Source organism: Bufo bufo, chromosome 9 (assembly GCF_905171765.1).
Source record: "Bufo bufo chromosome 9, aBufBuf1.1, whole genome shotgun sequence".
Lineage (NCBI taxonomy): Eukaryota > Metazoa > Chordata > Amphibia > Anura > Bufonidae > Bufo > Bufo bufo.
Genome location: NC_053397.1, coordinates 106,604,279 through 106,622,331, shown reverse-complemented (window position 1 = coordinate 106,622,331; position 18,053 = coordinate 106,604,279). Strand labels below are relative to the sequence as shown.

General features: G+C 46.2%; 1 protein-coding gene across 3 annotated transcripts in view; it reads right to left on the bottom strand.

The window, feature by feature from the left end:
- HMCN1 (hemicentin 1) overlaps nucleotides 1-18,053 on the bottom strand; it is a 723,834-nt gene that overhangs the window by 303,935 nt on the left and 401,846 nt on the right. For all 3 annotated transcript variants that reach the window (XR_005774384.1, XM_040408842.1, XM_040408843.1), the window contains one exon: nucleotides 2,679-2,776. Coding sequence is in view for 2 of the 3 variants with exons in the window: in XM_040408842.1 (XP_040264776.1) it covers nucleotides 2,679-2,776 (98 nt within the window). In the remaining variant the exon portion in view is untranslated. The remainder of the gene's footprint in view (nucleotides 1-2,678; nucleotides 2,777-18,053) is intronic.

Here is an 18,053-nt window from a genome sequence, read left to right as displayed (position 1 = left end):
AAATATATACGCACTTCACTGGTGCATTTATTTCTGCTGAAAGCGTTTACTGGCCTTTTCAGTACAAAAAGAAAAATATATTTTCAGTTCCAGTCGGCGGTTATATGTAAGCATGGCTGGGAGTCAGCAGAGTGGCAGCAGTGGGAGGTCGGGAGCCTACCTACCCGGGAACTAGTGGTGCAGGGGTTCACGCAAGTAGCGGCGGTAGCAGTCAGTCAGTGCAGCAGTCATATGTGTTATTTTGTATTTCAGTACAAAAAGAAAAATATATTCTCAGTTCACGTCGGCGGCGGTTATATGTGGTAAAATATTTATTGAAGTATTTCGGTTGAAAAACAAAATTTATTCAGCAGTCAGCGCTGCAGTTTTATGCGGTAATATCTCCATGATAAATCTGCAGCGTGGGGGCAAAATAATCCTTCAGCGGAGCGAATAGATGCCGGATGACCGGGACGCTCCATGACCTTCCCAGGAGCTGCTCTCGGGAGCAGCGGTTCATTTCTGAGATGTCCGTATAGTGCGGGGGGAATCAGAAGACCCTCTCCATCTCCGTGCTCGTTATATGTGGTAAAATCTTTATTGACGTATTTCAGTCAAAGTTTTATGTGGTAAAACCTTTTGGGACGTATTTCGGTCGAAGAACTAATTTTATTCAGTGTTCAGCGCTGCAGTTATATGCGGTAAAATCTTTATTAACGTATTTCAATAAGATCAGCACTGCAGTTATATGCGGTAAAATCTTCATGATCTCTCTATGATAAATCTGCAGCGTGGGGGCCCCGTGTGGTTCCTATACACTTTCAAAATAATCCGGAATAGATGTCGGATGACTGGGACGCTCCATGACTTTCCCAGGAGCTGCTGTCGGGAGCAGCGGTTCATTTCTGAGACGTCTGAAGACCCTCTCCATCTCTGTGCTCTGTTATATGTGGTCAAATCTTTATTGACGTATTTCAGTTGAAGTTATATGTGATAAAACTTTTTCGGACATATATCGGTCGAAAAATACATTTTATTCAGCATTCAGCGCTGCGGTTATATGCGGTAAAATCTTTATTAAAGTATTTTGGTCGAAAAACGAAATGTATTCAGCGGTCAGCGCTGCGGTTATATGCTGTAAAATTTTTATTGAAGTATTTCAATAAGTTGCTGACTGCAGTTATATGCGGTAAAATCTCAATTATGTCTCCATGATAAATCTGCAGCGTGGGGGCCCCGTGTGGTTTCTACACAGGCGGTGAGACGTGGATGCTGGGCGACACTTCCCCGCACCACATCGTGACACGGACCACTGTCTGAAATTGTCCCTGGAATAAATGGACTTGTCTATCCACTCGACATCTCCAGCATTCAACTGAACTACATGTTATAGCGGTTAGTGGATGTTGGATCATTTTGCTAGTGATCCTTTTACCTTATATTCAGAACAAATTGTGACTGTTGGTTTTGTTTTGTATTTTTACCTTTTGTTTTCACTTTAGTTGACTCTCTAAGATCATATACCTCCCCTGATGAGTCCCTGTGTAGTGGGATGAAACATGTTGGGACAATAGAGAGGGATAGTATTAGGGATTTAGGCCCCCTATAGGGACAGGTTCCTGATGGGGTTGCCCCTATCGGGGCGGGTGCTCTGTATTGTGATAGGCAGGGTATAATAGCCCCTACCCCCACACTTGGTTTAGGGATCATATTTAGGGCTATGTAGTACTCTGTCCCATGGAAGAATCCATACATCAATGTGAGCCTAACTGCATACAAATAATCAGTTTGGAATATAGACGGTTGTAATACGGACAGACTGATACTGATCTGGTAAGACCATTCCTTATTATTATAGGGACTGTCCGGTTACAGGTATTCACTGAGATACACATTTATGTTATCACTGTTATTTTTGAGCACTTAACTGGGTTTCCCCATACTTTTAAGCGCAACTTAGTAAAAGTTATGTTTTAATTGAGCAAAGGTCTTATTTTGGTGGTTTAGTACAAAATTTTTCAGGATTTTCAGATTTTTCTTCGTGGTTATACCCTTGACAGAGAAATACTGTTTTTTAACACATAGGCTCCATTCACACATGCGCAATTCTGTTACGCATTTTGCAGAACGGAATTGCGGACCCATTCATTTCTATGGGGCCGCATCATGTGCTGCCTGGACCGGAAATGCAGATCCGCCCTTCCAGGTCCGCAATTCCGTTCCCTAAAAAAATAGAACATGTCCTATTGTTGTCCGCAATTGCAGACAAGATTAGACATTTTCTATTATAGTGCCGGCTATGTGCGGTCTGCATAATGCGGAACGCACATTGCTGGTGTCCGTGTCTTGCAGATCCGTGAATCCGCAAAACACATACGGATGTGTGAATGGAACCATAGGGTGAGGAAAAAGAGTGCTAGCTGCCTGACACAAGGAGTTGATATCCACCTGAGTGCCTAGATGAGATGTACCAGGTAAATATGGTTTCAATCTCATTACCTTTATATAGCTTGACAACTTAAGAGCCTGGTGATGAGTTTTGGAGAAGGATGATCACAATTATATTAGTGGCATCTTCTGTCAATTTTTTACCTCCTCCACCCTCCTTCAGGTATTGGCCATGTTTAAGCAAAAGTTCACTGTTTAGGCTACTTGGATTCATAGCAGGCGGTATGTCTGCCACTGTTGCAATAACTTACCATAAACTTGTAAACTGTAATGTTTTTTGTCCACTCCGGCCCTGTTTGAAGTTAAACAGGTATAGGCTCCTTCATCAGATTTCTGAACTCTTGAAATCCTACAAAGTAGATACATCTGTCATACTCCAAATATCATAAGACATATACTGTTACAGTGCTGTAAAGTGGATAGCAGATACCATTGTAGCTTATGGAAATCTTAGAAAATGGCATGCACTAATAGTAAGAACCCTGAATACTGTACTGTGGTTTTCAACTCAACAAAGCTACAAGCTACAAACTACTAGAGATGAGTGAATCAATTCTAAATGAATCGAATTTACTAAAAACATTATGCCCCCGTGAATCTGAAGTTTTGGGGGTTTGTTGTTGATTGAATTGATCAAAATGGTGTTGACCTCATATATCAGAATACAGAGAAGATGCAACAGGAGGGCTTGCCCATAATGCCTTGTCCAGTCATCTCCAGCCAATCATGAGGGGCCTATAGCTGTGATGTCAGTGGACTTGTCATAGGCACCATAAAAGATCACTGCAAGGATCTGCCATGCTTTTCTGGACTTGTACATTAGAGAGATAGCATGTTTGTTAGATAGAGGAAGGAGCTCTTATCCCCTTAAAGGGGTTTTCTCATCTGAGACAATGGGGGCATATCGCTAGGATATGTCCCCATTGTCTGACAGATGTGGGACCCACACCTAACTGCACCTATCTCCTAAACGGAGCCCTGAAAGTGGTGGAGGGCGCACTGTGCATGCGCAACCACCCTCCATTCATTTCTACGGGGCCACTGAAAAAAGCCGAGCACTGGGTGGGCTATTTCCGTCAGGCCCATAGAAGTGAATGGGAGAGGTGGCAGTGCATGCTCGGTGCTCTCCCATTCACTTCTATGGGAAGAGCACTTGGTGGTGGCTGGACTGGAGTCCTCCAGCTACCTCTTTGCCTGCACATATCAGATAAAGGGGGTATATCCTTGCGATATGCCTCCATTGTCTCAGATGAGAATACCCCTTTAAGGACCAGACAAACTTTTTGGTAACTTTTTGAGTTTTCTGTTCTAATAGTCATATGAGGCCTTATTCTTACAAGAGAAAAATCTGAAATAGTTTTTTAGTTGGGTGAAATTGAAAAGCAAAAAAAAAACGCAATTTCCACCATGTTTTTATTTCACATAATTATTATTTACAAAACAGTATAGGTAGACATAACATTACATCATGATATATCTTGATAAAAGCATAACAACTCCAGTGTGAAAGCATACAATTCTTGATCTGGGCTGAAAAGTGTCTATCAATGTAGGAGTTAACCTCCTGTGTTCTGGAAGGAAGGAGTTAAAAGAAAAGGGGAAGGGAAAAGAAAACAGAAACAACCAAGCAAACATAACTAATGCCAAAGAGTCAGATAAGTAGCCACCAGCTCCACACTGTAGGGGAGTCTATGGAATCTACTTTACATAGTACTACTAACATCTAGCAAAGGTACAATACATTGCAGTTTAAGAGGTCGATGAGAGAGTTAGTACAATCACCAATTCACAGTTTTATTCAAGTTCCTGCTCATGCAGGGGAGGCCTAAGAGCCAGTGAGCATAGGGTATTTATCCCTCCAGATCTTCCAGGCATCTAGGTATGATGAATATAAGCCTTTACAAGAAGCCATAGTACCTTCAATCTCACAGTTATAACTAACTCTACGAATAATATCAGAAAGTTGAGGAATCTGAGTGGATATCCAGTGGCAGTTAAGACATGAAATAAAACAGTGCGAGTATTCTTAGGGGCATTGTCTAGCCCAGTGATGCTCAACCTACGGCCCGCGGGCCAAATGTGGCCCGCGAAGCCATGTCAAGCGGCCCGCGCAGTGACCTGGATTTTATCAGCGCAGGGAGCGCTGCGAACGGCACAGGCAGCAAAGCGATGCTGCCTGTGCCTGCAATCTCCCCGCCCAGCCCCGCCTCCTAGCTAATTTATTCACTGCACTTGCCTTTGTGAAATTGAAGAGAAGTGCCGTAATCTCACACAGGCGCACTGGCAGAGGCATTGAAGTGTGCATGCACCGTCTTCCTGGCCTCTGCCTGTGCGCCTGTGCGAGATTACGGCGCTTCTCTTCAATTTCACAGAGGCAAGTGCAGTGAATAAATTAGCTAGGAAGCGGCTCTGGGTGGGGGGGATATCTGTGGATGACACTGAGGGGGGGATATCTGTGGATGACACTGAGGGGGGATATCTGTAGACGACACTGAGTGGGGGGGATATCTGTGGATGGCACTGAGGGGGGGATATCTGTGGATGACACTGAGGGGGGATATCTGTGGATGACACTGAGGGGGGGGGTGTATCTGTGGATGACACTGAGGGGGGGTGTATCTGTGGATGACACTGAGGGGGGATGTATCTGTGGATGACACTGAGGGGGGATGTATCTGTGGATGACACTGAGGGGGGATGTATCTGTGGATGACACTGAGGGGGGGATATCTGTGGATGACACTGAGGGGGGGATATCTGTGGATGACACTGAGGGGGGGATATCTGTGGATGACACTGAGGGGGGGATATCTGTGGATGACACTGAGGGGGGGATATCTGTGGATGACACTGAGGGGGGGATATCTGTGGATGACACTGAGGGGGGGATATCTGTGGATGACACTAAGGGGGGGATATCTGTGGATGACACTGAGGGGGGGATATCTGTGGATGACACTGAGGGGGGGATATCTGTGGATGACACTGAGGGGGGGATATCTGTGGATGACACTGAGGGGGGATATCTGTGGATGACACTGAGGGGGGGGAATCTGTGGATGACACTGAGGGGGGATCTGTGGATGACACTGAGGGGGGATCTGTGGATGACACTGAGGGGGGATCTGTGGATGACACTGAGGGGGGATCTGTGGATGACATAAAATTTTCCGTTCGCGAACGGCGATCGCGAATTTCCTCAAATGTTCGCGAACGGGCGAACCGGGCGAACAGCCATATACTTCAATAGGCAGGCGAATTTTAAAAACCACAGGGACTCTTTCTGGCCACAATAGTGATGGAAAAGTTGTTTCAAGGGGACTAACACCTGGAATGTGGCATGCCGGAGGGGGATCCATGGCAAAACTCCCATGGAAAATTACATAGTTGACGCAGAGTCTGGTTTTAATCCATAAAGGGCATAAATCACCTAACATTCCTAAATTGTTTGGAATAACGTGCTTTAAAACATCAGGTATGATGTTGTATCGATCAGGTAGTGTAAGGGTTACGCCCGCTTCACAGTGACAGACCAAACTCCCCGTTTAACGCACCGCAAACAACCGCAAACAGTCCATTTGCACAACCGCAAACTCCCCATTTGCACAAGGTTGGATACCAAGCTAGCCATGTCCCGTTCCTTGTCCTCACTGATGTCATTGAAGGTCTCTTCCTCCACCCAGCCACGTACAACACCAAGGGTCCCCGAAAGGTGACACCAAGCCCCCTGGGATGCCTGCTGTGTTTGGTCTTCCACCACCTCAAAGCCGCCTTCCTCCTCTGACTCCTCTTCTTCAGACTCCTCTCTCTGCGTTGCTTCTCTCTGCGTTATTATAAGGTGTGTTAAGTAGTACTATTCCTATCAGTTTAATCCCTGTTACGTCCCCTATCAGGGGACGTGTATATAGAATCGATTTTAGGAACCGGGAGATGGAAAAAGATGCTTGGTCGGTCCTCCTACTTCAAATTTGGGGCACTGCGCGTGCAATCTAATGTGCCACCAGATATGAGTGGTGTGTTAAGTAGTTCTATTCTTATCAGTTTAATCCCTGTTACGTCCCTTATCAGGGGACGTGTATATGGCATCGATTTTAGGAACCGGGAGATGGAAAAAGATGCTTGGTCGGTCCTCCTACTTCAAATTTGGGGCACTGCACGTGCAATCTAATGTGCCACCAGATAGGAGTGGTGTGTTAAGTAGTACTATTCTTATCAGTTTAATCCCTGTTACGTCCTTTATTAGGGGACGTGTATATGGCATCGATTTTAGGAACCGGGAGATGGAAAAAGATGCTTGGTCGGTCCTCCTACTTCAAATTTGGGGCACTGTGCGTGCAATCTAATGTGCCACCAGATAGGAGTGGTGTATTAAGTAGTTCTATTATTATCAGTTTAATCCCTGTTACGTCCCCTATCAGGGGACGTGTATATGGCATCGATTTTAGGAACTGGGAGATGGAAAAAGATGCTTGGTTGGTCCTCCTACTTCCAATTTGGGGCACTGCGCGTGCAATCTAATGTGCCACCAGATAGGAGTGGTGTGTTAAGTAGTACTATTCCTATCAGTTTAATCCCTGTTACGTCCCCTATCAGGGGACGTGTATGGAATAGATTTTAGACAACCGCAAAGAGTTGTCAATAGTTGACACACTCATGACATAAATTTTATACCTCTATGCGTCAATCTTGGTGTAGTTATGACTGTGCTCGTGCGCACGTTTGGGAGATTGCAGGCGATGGGGGTTTTTCAAAGCCTATGGTTCAGTGACAGTTAAGTGACCCAGAAAACAATGATTCTGCAGTGTGGGCCCATTGTTGGCCTAGTAGGCTTTAATGATCACCTTAGATGATCACAAAGAAAATTTATGTTTTATCTATGCAAAATTATCCAGCCGATCGCTTTTGGTCTGTTCACAATGAAGCAACGACCTTATCATCTGGGGTGTGCAAACATTGCCATTGCCAACACACTCAAAGAGGTGGTCGCTTCATTGTGATACGCAAGCCCCTTCACCACAACAAGGTAACGATCATGAAGGGGAATTGACACATGTATGTGCCTTTTTTTTTGTTTGGTTTTTGAAGCCACAGTGCAGCACCAGAGGACAGAAAAATTAGGCTTGTACACATGACTGAAAAATTAGGTATTGTTGCAGCCCCTGCTGTAGCAGCGGCCAGAAAAATTGATGTTTGTTTCCCAGGCAGAAAGTGCCCTGAAACACTGCGGCTTGAACCCTAGTTGGTGACGGCTAAGTCACACAAGTCATCCGGCATTCAGAGATAAAATACCGCAGCGTGTGGACCATTTTTAGCCCCATGCAGCTCATTTCATCAGGCCTTTTTTAGTCGAATGTATAGCCCACTGTCAGTCCCTTCGGGATCCATCCCTCATTCATCTTAATAAAGGTGAGGTATAGAGTTGAGCAAACACCTGGATGTTCGGGTTCGAGAAGTTCGGCTGAACTTACCGGAAATGTTCGGGTTCGGGACGAAGTTCGGGTCGGGTTCGGATCCCGAACCCGAACATTTCCATTGAAGTCAATGGGGACCCGAACTTTTCGGCACTAAAAAGGCTGTAAAACAGCCCAGGAAAGAGCTAGAGGGCTGCAAAAGGCAGCAACATGTAGGTAAATCCCCTGCAAACAAATGTGGATAGGGAAATGAATTAAAATTAAAATTAAAAAAATAAAAATTTACCAATATCAATTGGACAGAGGTCCCATAGCAGAGAATCTGGCTTCACATCAGCAGAGAATCAGTCTCTTCATGCCATAGCAAAGAATCTGGCTTCATGTCAGCAGAGAATCAGTCTCTTCATGCCATAGCAGAGAATCTGGCTTCATGTCAGCGCAGAATCAGTCTTCATGTCATAGCAGAGAATCAGGCTTCACGTCACCCACCACTGGAACAGGCCACTGTCACATATTTAGGCCCCGGCACCCAGACAGAGGAGAGAGGTCCCGTAACAGAGAATCTGGCCTTATGTCAGCGTAGAATCAGTCTTCATGTCATAGCAGAGAATCAGGCTTCACGTCACCCACCACTGGAACAGGCCACTGTCACATATTTAGGCCCAGGCAGAGGAGAGAGGTCCTGTAACAGAGAATCTGGCCTTATGTCAGCACAGAATCTGTCTTCATGTCATAGCAGAGAATCAGGCTTCACGTCACCCACCACTGGAACAGGCCACTGTCACACATTTAGGCCCCGACACCCAGGCAGAGGAGAGGTTCATTCAACTTTGGGTTGCCCCGCAATATAATGGTAAAATGAAATTAAAAATAGTATTGAATGAGGAAGTGCCCTGGAGTAGAATAATATATTGTTAAGGGGAGGTAGTTAATATCTAATCTGCACAAGGGATGGACAGGTCCTGTGGGATCCATGCCTGGTTCATTTTTATGAACGTCAGCTTGTCCACATTGGCTGTAGACAGGCGGCTGCGTTTGTCTGTAATGACGCCCCCTGCCGTGCTGAATACACGTTCAGACAAAACGCTGGCCGCCGGGCAGGCCAGCACCTCCAAGGCATAAAAGGCTAGCTCTGGCCACGTGGACAATTTGGAGACCCAGAAGTTGAATGGGGCCGAACCATCAGTCAGTACGTGGAGGGGTGTGCACAGGTACTGTTCCACCATGTTAGTGAAATGTTGCCTCCTGCTAACACGTTCCGTATCAGGTGGTGGTGCAGTTAGCTGTGGCGTGGTGACAAAACTTTTCCACATCTCTGCCATGCTAACCCTGCCCTCAGAGGAGCTGGCCGTGACACAGCTGCGTTGGCGACCTCTTGCTCCTCCTCTGCCTTCGCCTTGGGCTTCCACTGGTTCCCCTGTGACATTTGGGAATGCTCTCAGTAGCGCGTCTACCAACGTGCGCTTGTACTCGCGCATCTTCCTATCACGCTCCAGTGTAGGAAGTAAGGTGGGCACATTGTCTTTGTACCGGGGATCCAGCAGGGTGGCAACCCAGTAGTCCGCACACGTTAAAATGTGGGCAACTCTGCTGTCGTTGCGCAGGCACTGCAGCATGTAGTCGCTCATGTGTGCCAGGCTGCCCAGAGGTAAGGACAAGCTGTCCTCTGTGGGAGGCGTATCGTCATCGTCCTGTGTTTCCCCCCAGCCACGCACCAGTGATGGGCCCGAGCTGCTTTGGGTGCCACCCCGCTGTGAACATGCTTCATCCTCATCCTCCTCCACCTCCTCCTCATCCTCGTCCTCCAGTAGTGGGCCCTGTCTGGCCACAATTGTACCTGGCCTCTGGTGTTGCAAAAAACCTCCCTCTGAGTCACTTCGAAGAGACTGGCCTGAAAGTGCTAAAAATGACCCCTCTTCCTCCTCTTCCTCCTGGGCCACCTCCTCTTCCATCATCGCCCTAAGTGTTTTCTCAAGGAGACATAGAAGTGGTATTGTAACGCTGATAACGGCGTCATCGCCACTGGCCATGTTGGTGGAGTACTCGAAACAGCGCAACAGGGCACACAGGTCTCGCATGGAGGCCCAGTCATTGGTGGTGAAGTGGGTCTGATCCGCAGTGCGACTGACCCGTGCGTGCTGCAGCTGAAACTCCACTATGGCCTGCTGCTGCTCGCACAGTCTGTCCAGCATATGCAAGGTGGAGTTCCACCTGGTGGGCACGTTGCATATGAGGCGGTGAGCGGGAAGGCCGAAGTTACGCTGTAGCGCAGACAGGCGAGCAGCGGCAGGGTGTGAACGCCGGAAGCGCGAACAGACGGCCCGCACTTTATGCAGCAGCTCTGACATGTCGGGGTAGTTGCGAATGAACTTCTGCACCACCAAATTCAGCACATGCGCCAGGCAAGGGATGTGCGTCAAACCGGCTAGTCCCAGAGCTGCAACGAGATTTCGCCCATTATCGCACACCACCAGGCCGGGCTTGAGGCTCACCGGCAGCAACCACTCGTCGGTCTGTTGTTCTATACCCCGCCACAACTCCTGTGCGGTGTGGGGCCTGTCCCCCAAACATATGAGTTTCAGAACGGCCTGCTGAAGTTTACCCCGGGGTGTGCTGAAGTTAGTGGTGAAGGTGTGTGGCTGACTGGATGAGCAGGTGGAAGAAGAGGAGGAGTAGGCTGAGTAGGAGGAGGAGGAGACAGGAGGCAAAGAATGTTGCCCTGCGATCCTTGGCGGCGGAAGGACGTGCGCCAAACTGCTCTCCGCCTGGGGCCCAGCCGCCACTACATTTACCCAGTGTGCAGTTAGGGAGATATAGCGTCCCTGGCCGTGCTTACTGGTCCACGTATCTGTGGTTAGGTGGACCTTGCCACAGATGGCGTTGCGCAGTGCACACTTGATTTTATCGGACACTTGGTTGTGCAGGGAAGGCACGGCTCTCTTGGAGAAGTAGTGCCGGCTGGAAACAACATACTGTGGGACAGCAAGCGACATGAGCTGTTTGAAGCTGTCTGTGTCCACCAGCCTAAATGACAGCATTTCATAGGCCAGTAGTTTAGAAATGCTGGCATTCATGGCCAGGGATCGAGGGTGGCTAGGTGGGAATTTACGCTTTCTCTCAAATGTTTGTGAGATGGAGAGCTGAACGCTGCCGTGTGACATGGTTGAGATGCTTGGTGACGCAGGTGGTGGTGTTGGTGGTACATCCCATGTTTGCTGGGCGGCAGGTGCCAACGTTCCTCCAGAGGCGGAGGAAGAGGCAGAGGCGGCGGCAGCAGCAGAAGAGGCCGAGGCGGCGGCAGCAGCAGAAGAGGTAGCAGGGGGAGACTGAGTGAGTTCCTTGTTTTTAAGGTGTTTACTCCACTGCAGTTCATGCTTTGCATGCAGGTGCCTGGTCATGCAGGTTGTGCTAAGGTTCAGAACGTTAATGCCTCGCTTCAGGCTCTGATGGCACAGCGTGCAAACCACTCGGGTCTTGTCGTCAGCACATTGTTTGAAGAAGTGCCATGCCAGGGAACTCCTTGAAGCTGCCTTTGGGGTGCTCGGTCCCAGATGGCGGCGGTCAGTAGCAGGCGGAGTCTCTTGGCGGCGGGTGTTCTGATTTTGCCCACTGCTCCCTCTTTTGCTACGCTGTTGGCTCGGTCTCACCACTGCCTCTTCCTCCGAACTATGAAAGTCAGTGGCACGACCTTCATTCCATGTGGGGTCTAGGACCTCATCGTCCCCTGCATCGTCTTCCACCCAGTCTTGATCCCTGACCTCCTGTTCAGTCTGCACACTGCAGAAAGACGCAGCAGTTGGCACCTGTGTTTCGTCATCATCAGAGACGTGCTGAGGTGGTATTCCCATGTCCTCATCATCAGGAAAAATAAGTGGTTGTGCATTAGTGCATTCTATCTCTTCCACCCCTGGGGAAGGGCTAGGTGGATGCCCTTGGGAAACCCTGGCAGCAGAGTCTTCAAACAGCATAAGAGACTGCTGCATAACTTGAGGCTCAGACAGTTTCCCTGATATGCATGGGGGTGATGTGACAGACCGATGGGCTTGGTTTTCATGCGCCATCTGTGTGCTTTCTGCAGAAGACTGGGTGGGAGATAATGTGAACGTGCTGGATGCACTGTCGGCCACCCAATTGACTAATGCCTGTACCTGCTCAGGCCTTACCATCCTTAGAACGGCATTGGGCCCCACCAAATATCGCTGTAAATTCTGCTGGCTACTGGGACCTGAGGTAGTTGGTTCACTAGGACGTGTGGCTGTGGCAGAACGGCCACATCCTCTCCCAGCACCAGAGGGTCCACTAACACCACCACGACCTTGTCCACGTCCGCGTCCCTTATTAGATGTTTTCCTCATTGTTCCCGTTCACCACAATTTTGAGAATGGCAAATTTGGGAATAGTTTTTCAACCCAGAACAAAAAGTGTGCTTTTACGGTCACTACAAATAACTTGACCAGCTAAAACAGTACAGATTTGGTTGAATAGAAATGTGAGGCCAGGTTTTTTTTGCGCTGTGTGACAGGTATAGGTTTAATCACAGAATTAGACTTGTATCTGCACGGTAGCGTGTGTGTTAAATTTTTCTGAATGACACTATCAGCACCTTCAATGTAAGATATCCTTTTTGGGATAGATTTCAAGTAGGCCTCATATAGCAGAAACTAGTTATTTTGAGAATGGCAAATTTGGGAATAGTTTTTCAACCCAGAACAAAAAATGTGCTTTTACGGTAACTACAAATAACTTGACCAGCTAAAACAGTACAGATTTGGTTGAATAGAAATGTCAGGTCTATTTTTTAGGCGCTGGGTGACAGGCTCAACTTGCCCCTGATGTAGTATATGGCCAAAAAATAACCACACTATTGATGGTTAAATGCACTTGGGTGACACAGGCTCTGCCTGCAGCTGATGTAGTATATGGCCAAAAAATAACCAGACTGTTGATGGTTAAATGCACTTCGGTGACACAGGCTCAGCCTGCAGCTGATGTAGTATATGGCCAAAAAATAACCAGACTGTTGATGGTTAAATGCACTTCGGTGACACAGGCTCAGCCTGCAGCTGATGTAGGATATAGCAAAAAATAACCACACTATTGATGGTTAAATACACTTGGTGATAGCTTGTGCTGGCGCACCACAAGCCACAAAATGGCCGCCGATCACCACAGAAAAAAGTGATCTAAAAACGCTCTGGGCAGCCTCAAAAAAGTGAGCAAGTCGATATTAGCACTTCAATGATCCACAGCTGCAGATCGATCACAGAATGAAGTCTTTTGGAGGAGTTAATCTGCCTAATCTCGCCCTAACGTCGCAGCAGCAACCTCTCCCTATGCTTGAATCAGCAGAGTGACGTGCAGCGCTACGTGACCCAAGCTTATATAGAGGCTGGGTCACATGCTCCACTGGCCAATCACAGCCATGCCAATAGTAGGCAAGGCTGTGATGGCCTCTTGGGGCAAGTAGTATGACGCTTGTTGATTGGCTGCTTTGCAGCCTTTCAAAAAGCGCCAAGAAAGCGCCGAACACCGAACCCGAACCCGGACTTTTACGAACTATACAGTTCGGGTTCGCTCATCCCTAGTGAGGTAATCTAGACTTTTTTGACCTAGGCGACTTCTCTTCTCAGTGACAATACCTCCTGCTGCACTGAAGGTCCTTTCTGACAGGACACTTGAAGCGGGGCAGGCCAGAAGTTCTATCGCAAATTGGGATAGCTCAGGCCACAGGTCAAGCCTGCACACCCAGTAGTCAAGGGGTTCATCGCTCTTCAGAGTGTCGATATCTGCAGTTAAGGCGAGGTAGTCTGCTACCTGTCGGTCGAGTCGTTCTCTGAGGGTGGACCCCGAAGGGCTGTGGCGATGCGTAGGACTTAACCACCTCAGCCCCCAGTGCTTAAACACCCTGAAAGACCAGGCCACTTTTTACACTTCTGACCTACACTACTTTCACCGTTTATTGCTCGGTCATGCAACTTACCACCCAAATGAATTTTACCTCCTTTTCTTCTCACTAATAGAGCTTTCATTTGGTGGTATTTCATTGCTGCTGACATTTTTACTTTTTTTGTTATTAATCGAAATTTTACGATTTTTTTGCAAAAAAATGACATTTTTCACTTTCAGTTGTAAAATTTTGCAAAAAAAACGAGATCCATATAGAAATTTTGCTCTAAATTTATAGTTCTACATGTCTTTGATAAAAAAAATGTTTGGGTAAAAAAAAAATGGTTTGGGTAAAAGTTATAGCGTTTACAAACTATGGTACAAAAATGTGAATTTCCGCTTTTTGAAGCAGCTCTGACTTTCTGAGCACCTGTCATGTTTCCTGAGGTTCTACAATGGCCAGACAGTACAAACACCCCACAAATGACCCCATTTCGGAAAGTACACACCCTAAGGTATTCGCTGATGGGCATAGTGAGTTCATAGAACTTTTTATTTTTTGTCACAAGTTAGCGGAAAATGATGATTTTTTTTTTTTTTTTTTTTTTTCTTACAAAGTCTCATATTCCACTAACTTGTGACAAAAAATAAAAACTTCTATGGACTCACTATGCCCATCACGAAATACCTTGGGGTCTCTTCTTTCCAAAATGGGGTCACTTGTGGGGTAGTTATACTGCCCTGGCATTTTAGGGGCCCAAATGTGTGGTAAGGAGTTTGAAATCAAATTCTGTAAAAAATGCCCTGTGAAATCCGAAAGGTGCTCTTTGGAATATGGGCCCCTTTGCCCACCTAGGCTGCAAAAAAGTGTCACACATCTGGTATCTCCGTACTCAGGAGAAGGTGGGGAATGTGTTTTGGGGTGTCTTTTTACATATACCCATGCTGGGTGAGATAAATATCTTGGTCAAATGCCAACTTTGTATAAAAAAATGGGAAAAGTTGTCTTTTGCCAAGATATTTCTCTCACCCAGCATGGGTATATGTAAAATGACGCCCCAAAACAGTACGGCAATACCAGATGTGTGACACTTTAGCAGCCTAGGTGGGCAAAGGGGCCCATATTTCAAAGAGCACCTTTCGGATTTCACAGGTCATTTTTTACAGAATTTGATTTCAAACTCCTTACCACACATTTGGGCCCCTAGAATGCCAGGGCAGTATAACTACCCCACAAGTGACCCCATTTTGGAAAGAAGAGACCCCAAGGTATTCGCTGATGGGCATAGTGAGTTCATGGAAGTTTTTATTTTTTGTCACAAGTTAGTGGAATATGAGACTTTGTATGAAAAAAAAAAAAAATCAGCATTTTCCACTAACTTGTGACAAAAAATAAAAAATTCTAGGAACTCGCCATGCCCCTCACGGAATACCTTGGGGTGTCTTCTTTTCAAAATGGGGTCACTTGTGGGGTAGTTATACTGCCCTGGCATTTTCCAGGGGCCCTAATGTGTGGTAAGTAGGTAAATGACCTGTGAAATCCTAAAGGTGCTCTTTGGAATATGGGCCCCTTTGCCCACCTAGGCTGCAAAAAAGTGTCACACATCTGGTATCGCCGTATTCAGGAGAAGTTGGGGAATGTGTTTTGGGGTGTCATTTTACATATACCCTTGCTGGGTGAGAGAAATATCTTGGCAAAAGACAACTTTTCCCATTTTTTTATACAAAGTTGGCATTTGACCAAGAGATTTCTCTCACCCAGCATGAGTATATGTAAAATGACACCCCAAAACACATTCCCCACCTTCTCCTGAGTACGGCGATACCAGATGTGTGACACTTTTTTGCAGCCTAGATGCGCAAAGGGGCCCAAATTCCTTTTAGGAGGGCATTTTTAGACATTTGGATACCAGACTTCTTCTCACGCTTTGGGGCCCCTAGAATGCCAGGGCAGTATAAATACCCCACATGTGACCCCATTTTGGAAAGAAGACACCCCGAGGTATTCAATGAGGGGCATGGCAAGTTCATAGAATTTTTTTTTTTTTGGCACAAGTTAGCGGAAATTGATATTTTTTATTTTTTTCTCACAAAGTCTCCCGTTCCGCTAACTTGGGACAAAAATTTCAATCTTTCATGGACTCAATATGCCCCTCACGGAATACCTGGGGGTGTCTTCTTTCCGAAATGGGGTCACATGTGGGGTATTTATACTGCCCTGGCATTCTAGGGGCCCTAAAGCGTGAGAAGAAGTCTGGAATATAAATGTCTAAAAAATTACGCATTTGGTTTCCGTGAGGGGTATGGTGAGTTCATGTGAGATTTTATTTTTTTAACACAAGTTAGTGGAATATGAGAATTGTAAGAAAAAAAATAAATAAATTCCGCTAACTTGGGCCAAAAAAATGTCTGAATGGAGCCTTACAGAAGGGTGATCAATGACAGGGGGGTGATCAATGACAGGGGGGTGATCAATGACAGGGGGGTGATCAGGGAGTCTATATGGGGTGATAACCACAGTCATTGATCACGCCCCTGTAAGGCTTTATTCAGACGTCCGGATGCGTTTTGCGGATCCGATCCATCTATCAGTGGATCCGTAAAAATCATGCGGACGTCTGAATGGAGCTTTACAGGGGGGTAATCAATGACAGGGGGGTAATCAATGACAGGGGGGTGATCAGGGAGTCTATATGGGGTGATCACCACAGTCATTGATCACGCCCCTGTAAGGCTTCATTCAGACGTCCGTATGCGTTTTGCGGATCCGATCCATCTATCAGTGCATCCGTAAAAATCATGCGGACGTCTGAATGGAGCTTTACAGGGGGGTAATCAATGACAGGGGGGTGATCAGGGAGTCTATATGGGGTGATCACCACAGTCATTCATTAGCTGAAAGTACTAGCTTCAAGTACTACATTAAGTACTAGTAAAGAGATATTGCAGGAGATAGTCAGGAGGTAGGCTGGAAGGTGGAAACAATACAAAAAAAAAAAGGTAAGATTTGTTTGATTTAAAGTTACAAATTTATTTTTTTATTTTTTTATTTTTTTCTCCTCTTTAAAATGGCAGACTTGGTTCAGTGCAGGAATTGTTGTGCATTTATTTCATGTTCCACTCTTTGGAGATTCGGATGCTGTCAGATCTGTAGACAGTTCTCCTTACTGCAGCAGGAAATTGCATTTTTGAAAGTTGAAATATTTAAATTATCGGTTAAACAAACTCCAGCTAGGACTGCTGCAATGCCACTGCCACAGAGGACCCCCAGAAATGGCAGATGGGTTAATGTAGGTTCTGGAAGTCTTAGAGTGGTGGATAGAAGACATGTCCCACAGTCGGTGGTTCTCCATAATTCATTTGCAGCACTCTCAGAATGTAAGGACAACATGGATATGGACTCAAGCACAGAGGGTGAGAAACCATCGACTACTATGTCTAATGTATGCAACAAAAAAGATAAAGTGAAGTCTCAAAGGATGCAGCTGTTGCTGGGTGATTCAATCATAAGAAGTGTGGAGCTTAAAGAAAATGGTTTTGTGAGATGTCTCCCTGGGGCTACTGCTAGAAGAGATAGAAGACGTATTATTAATATTGTTAAGCAAGCAAAGCAGGAAGGGGACGTGGATGTTCTTGTCCATCTAGGGACAAATGACCTGGCTTGCAATGAAGTGTCAGAGGTGAAAAAATCTTTTATCACACTTGGTAATGACGTACAGGATTTTGCATCCACCATTTCATTTTCTGAAATTCTGCCTGTGCATAATGTTCAGAATGATAGGCAGAGGCGCATAAAGGAGTTCAACATATGGCTTGGTAAATGGTGTCAAGAGCAAGGATTTGGCTTTGTTTCTCATGATAGCTCTACTTGGAATAGAAAGGAACTGTACAAAAAAGATGGTTTGCATCTTTCTCTCAAAGGAACAAATGTACTTAGTGAACAACTCCAAGAATTTGCGAAAGAGTATTTAAACTAGGAAGGGGGGGCAAAAGAGTGAAAATAAAAGAGTCCATTTGCCCCCCGAAACAATGCCAGAACAGGTCAGAAGCACTGAGGTTAAGAAATGATAAGCTCAGAGTCCTGTCTACAAATGCTCGCAGTTTAGGTAAAAAAATCAATGAACTTGGGTCAATAATGGCATCTGAGAATGTAGATTTAGTGGCTGTTACGGAGACATGGTTTAATGAAAGAAATGACTGGGACATAACCATACCAGGGTACTCTTTATACAGAAGAGACAGAGAAGGCAAGAAAGGAGGAGGAGTGGTCCTGTATGTGAAAGATAGCATTAAATCTAACCTAATACAAGTTGGTGAGGCCAACATAGA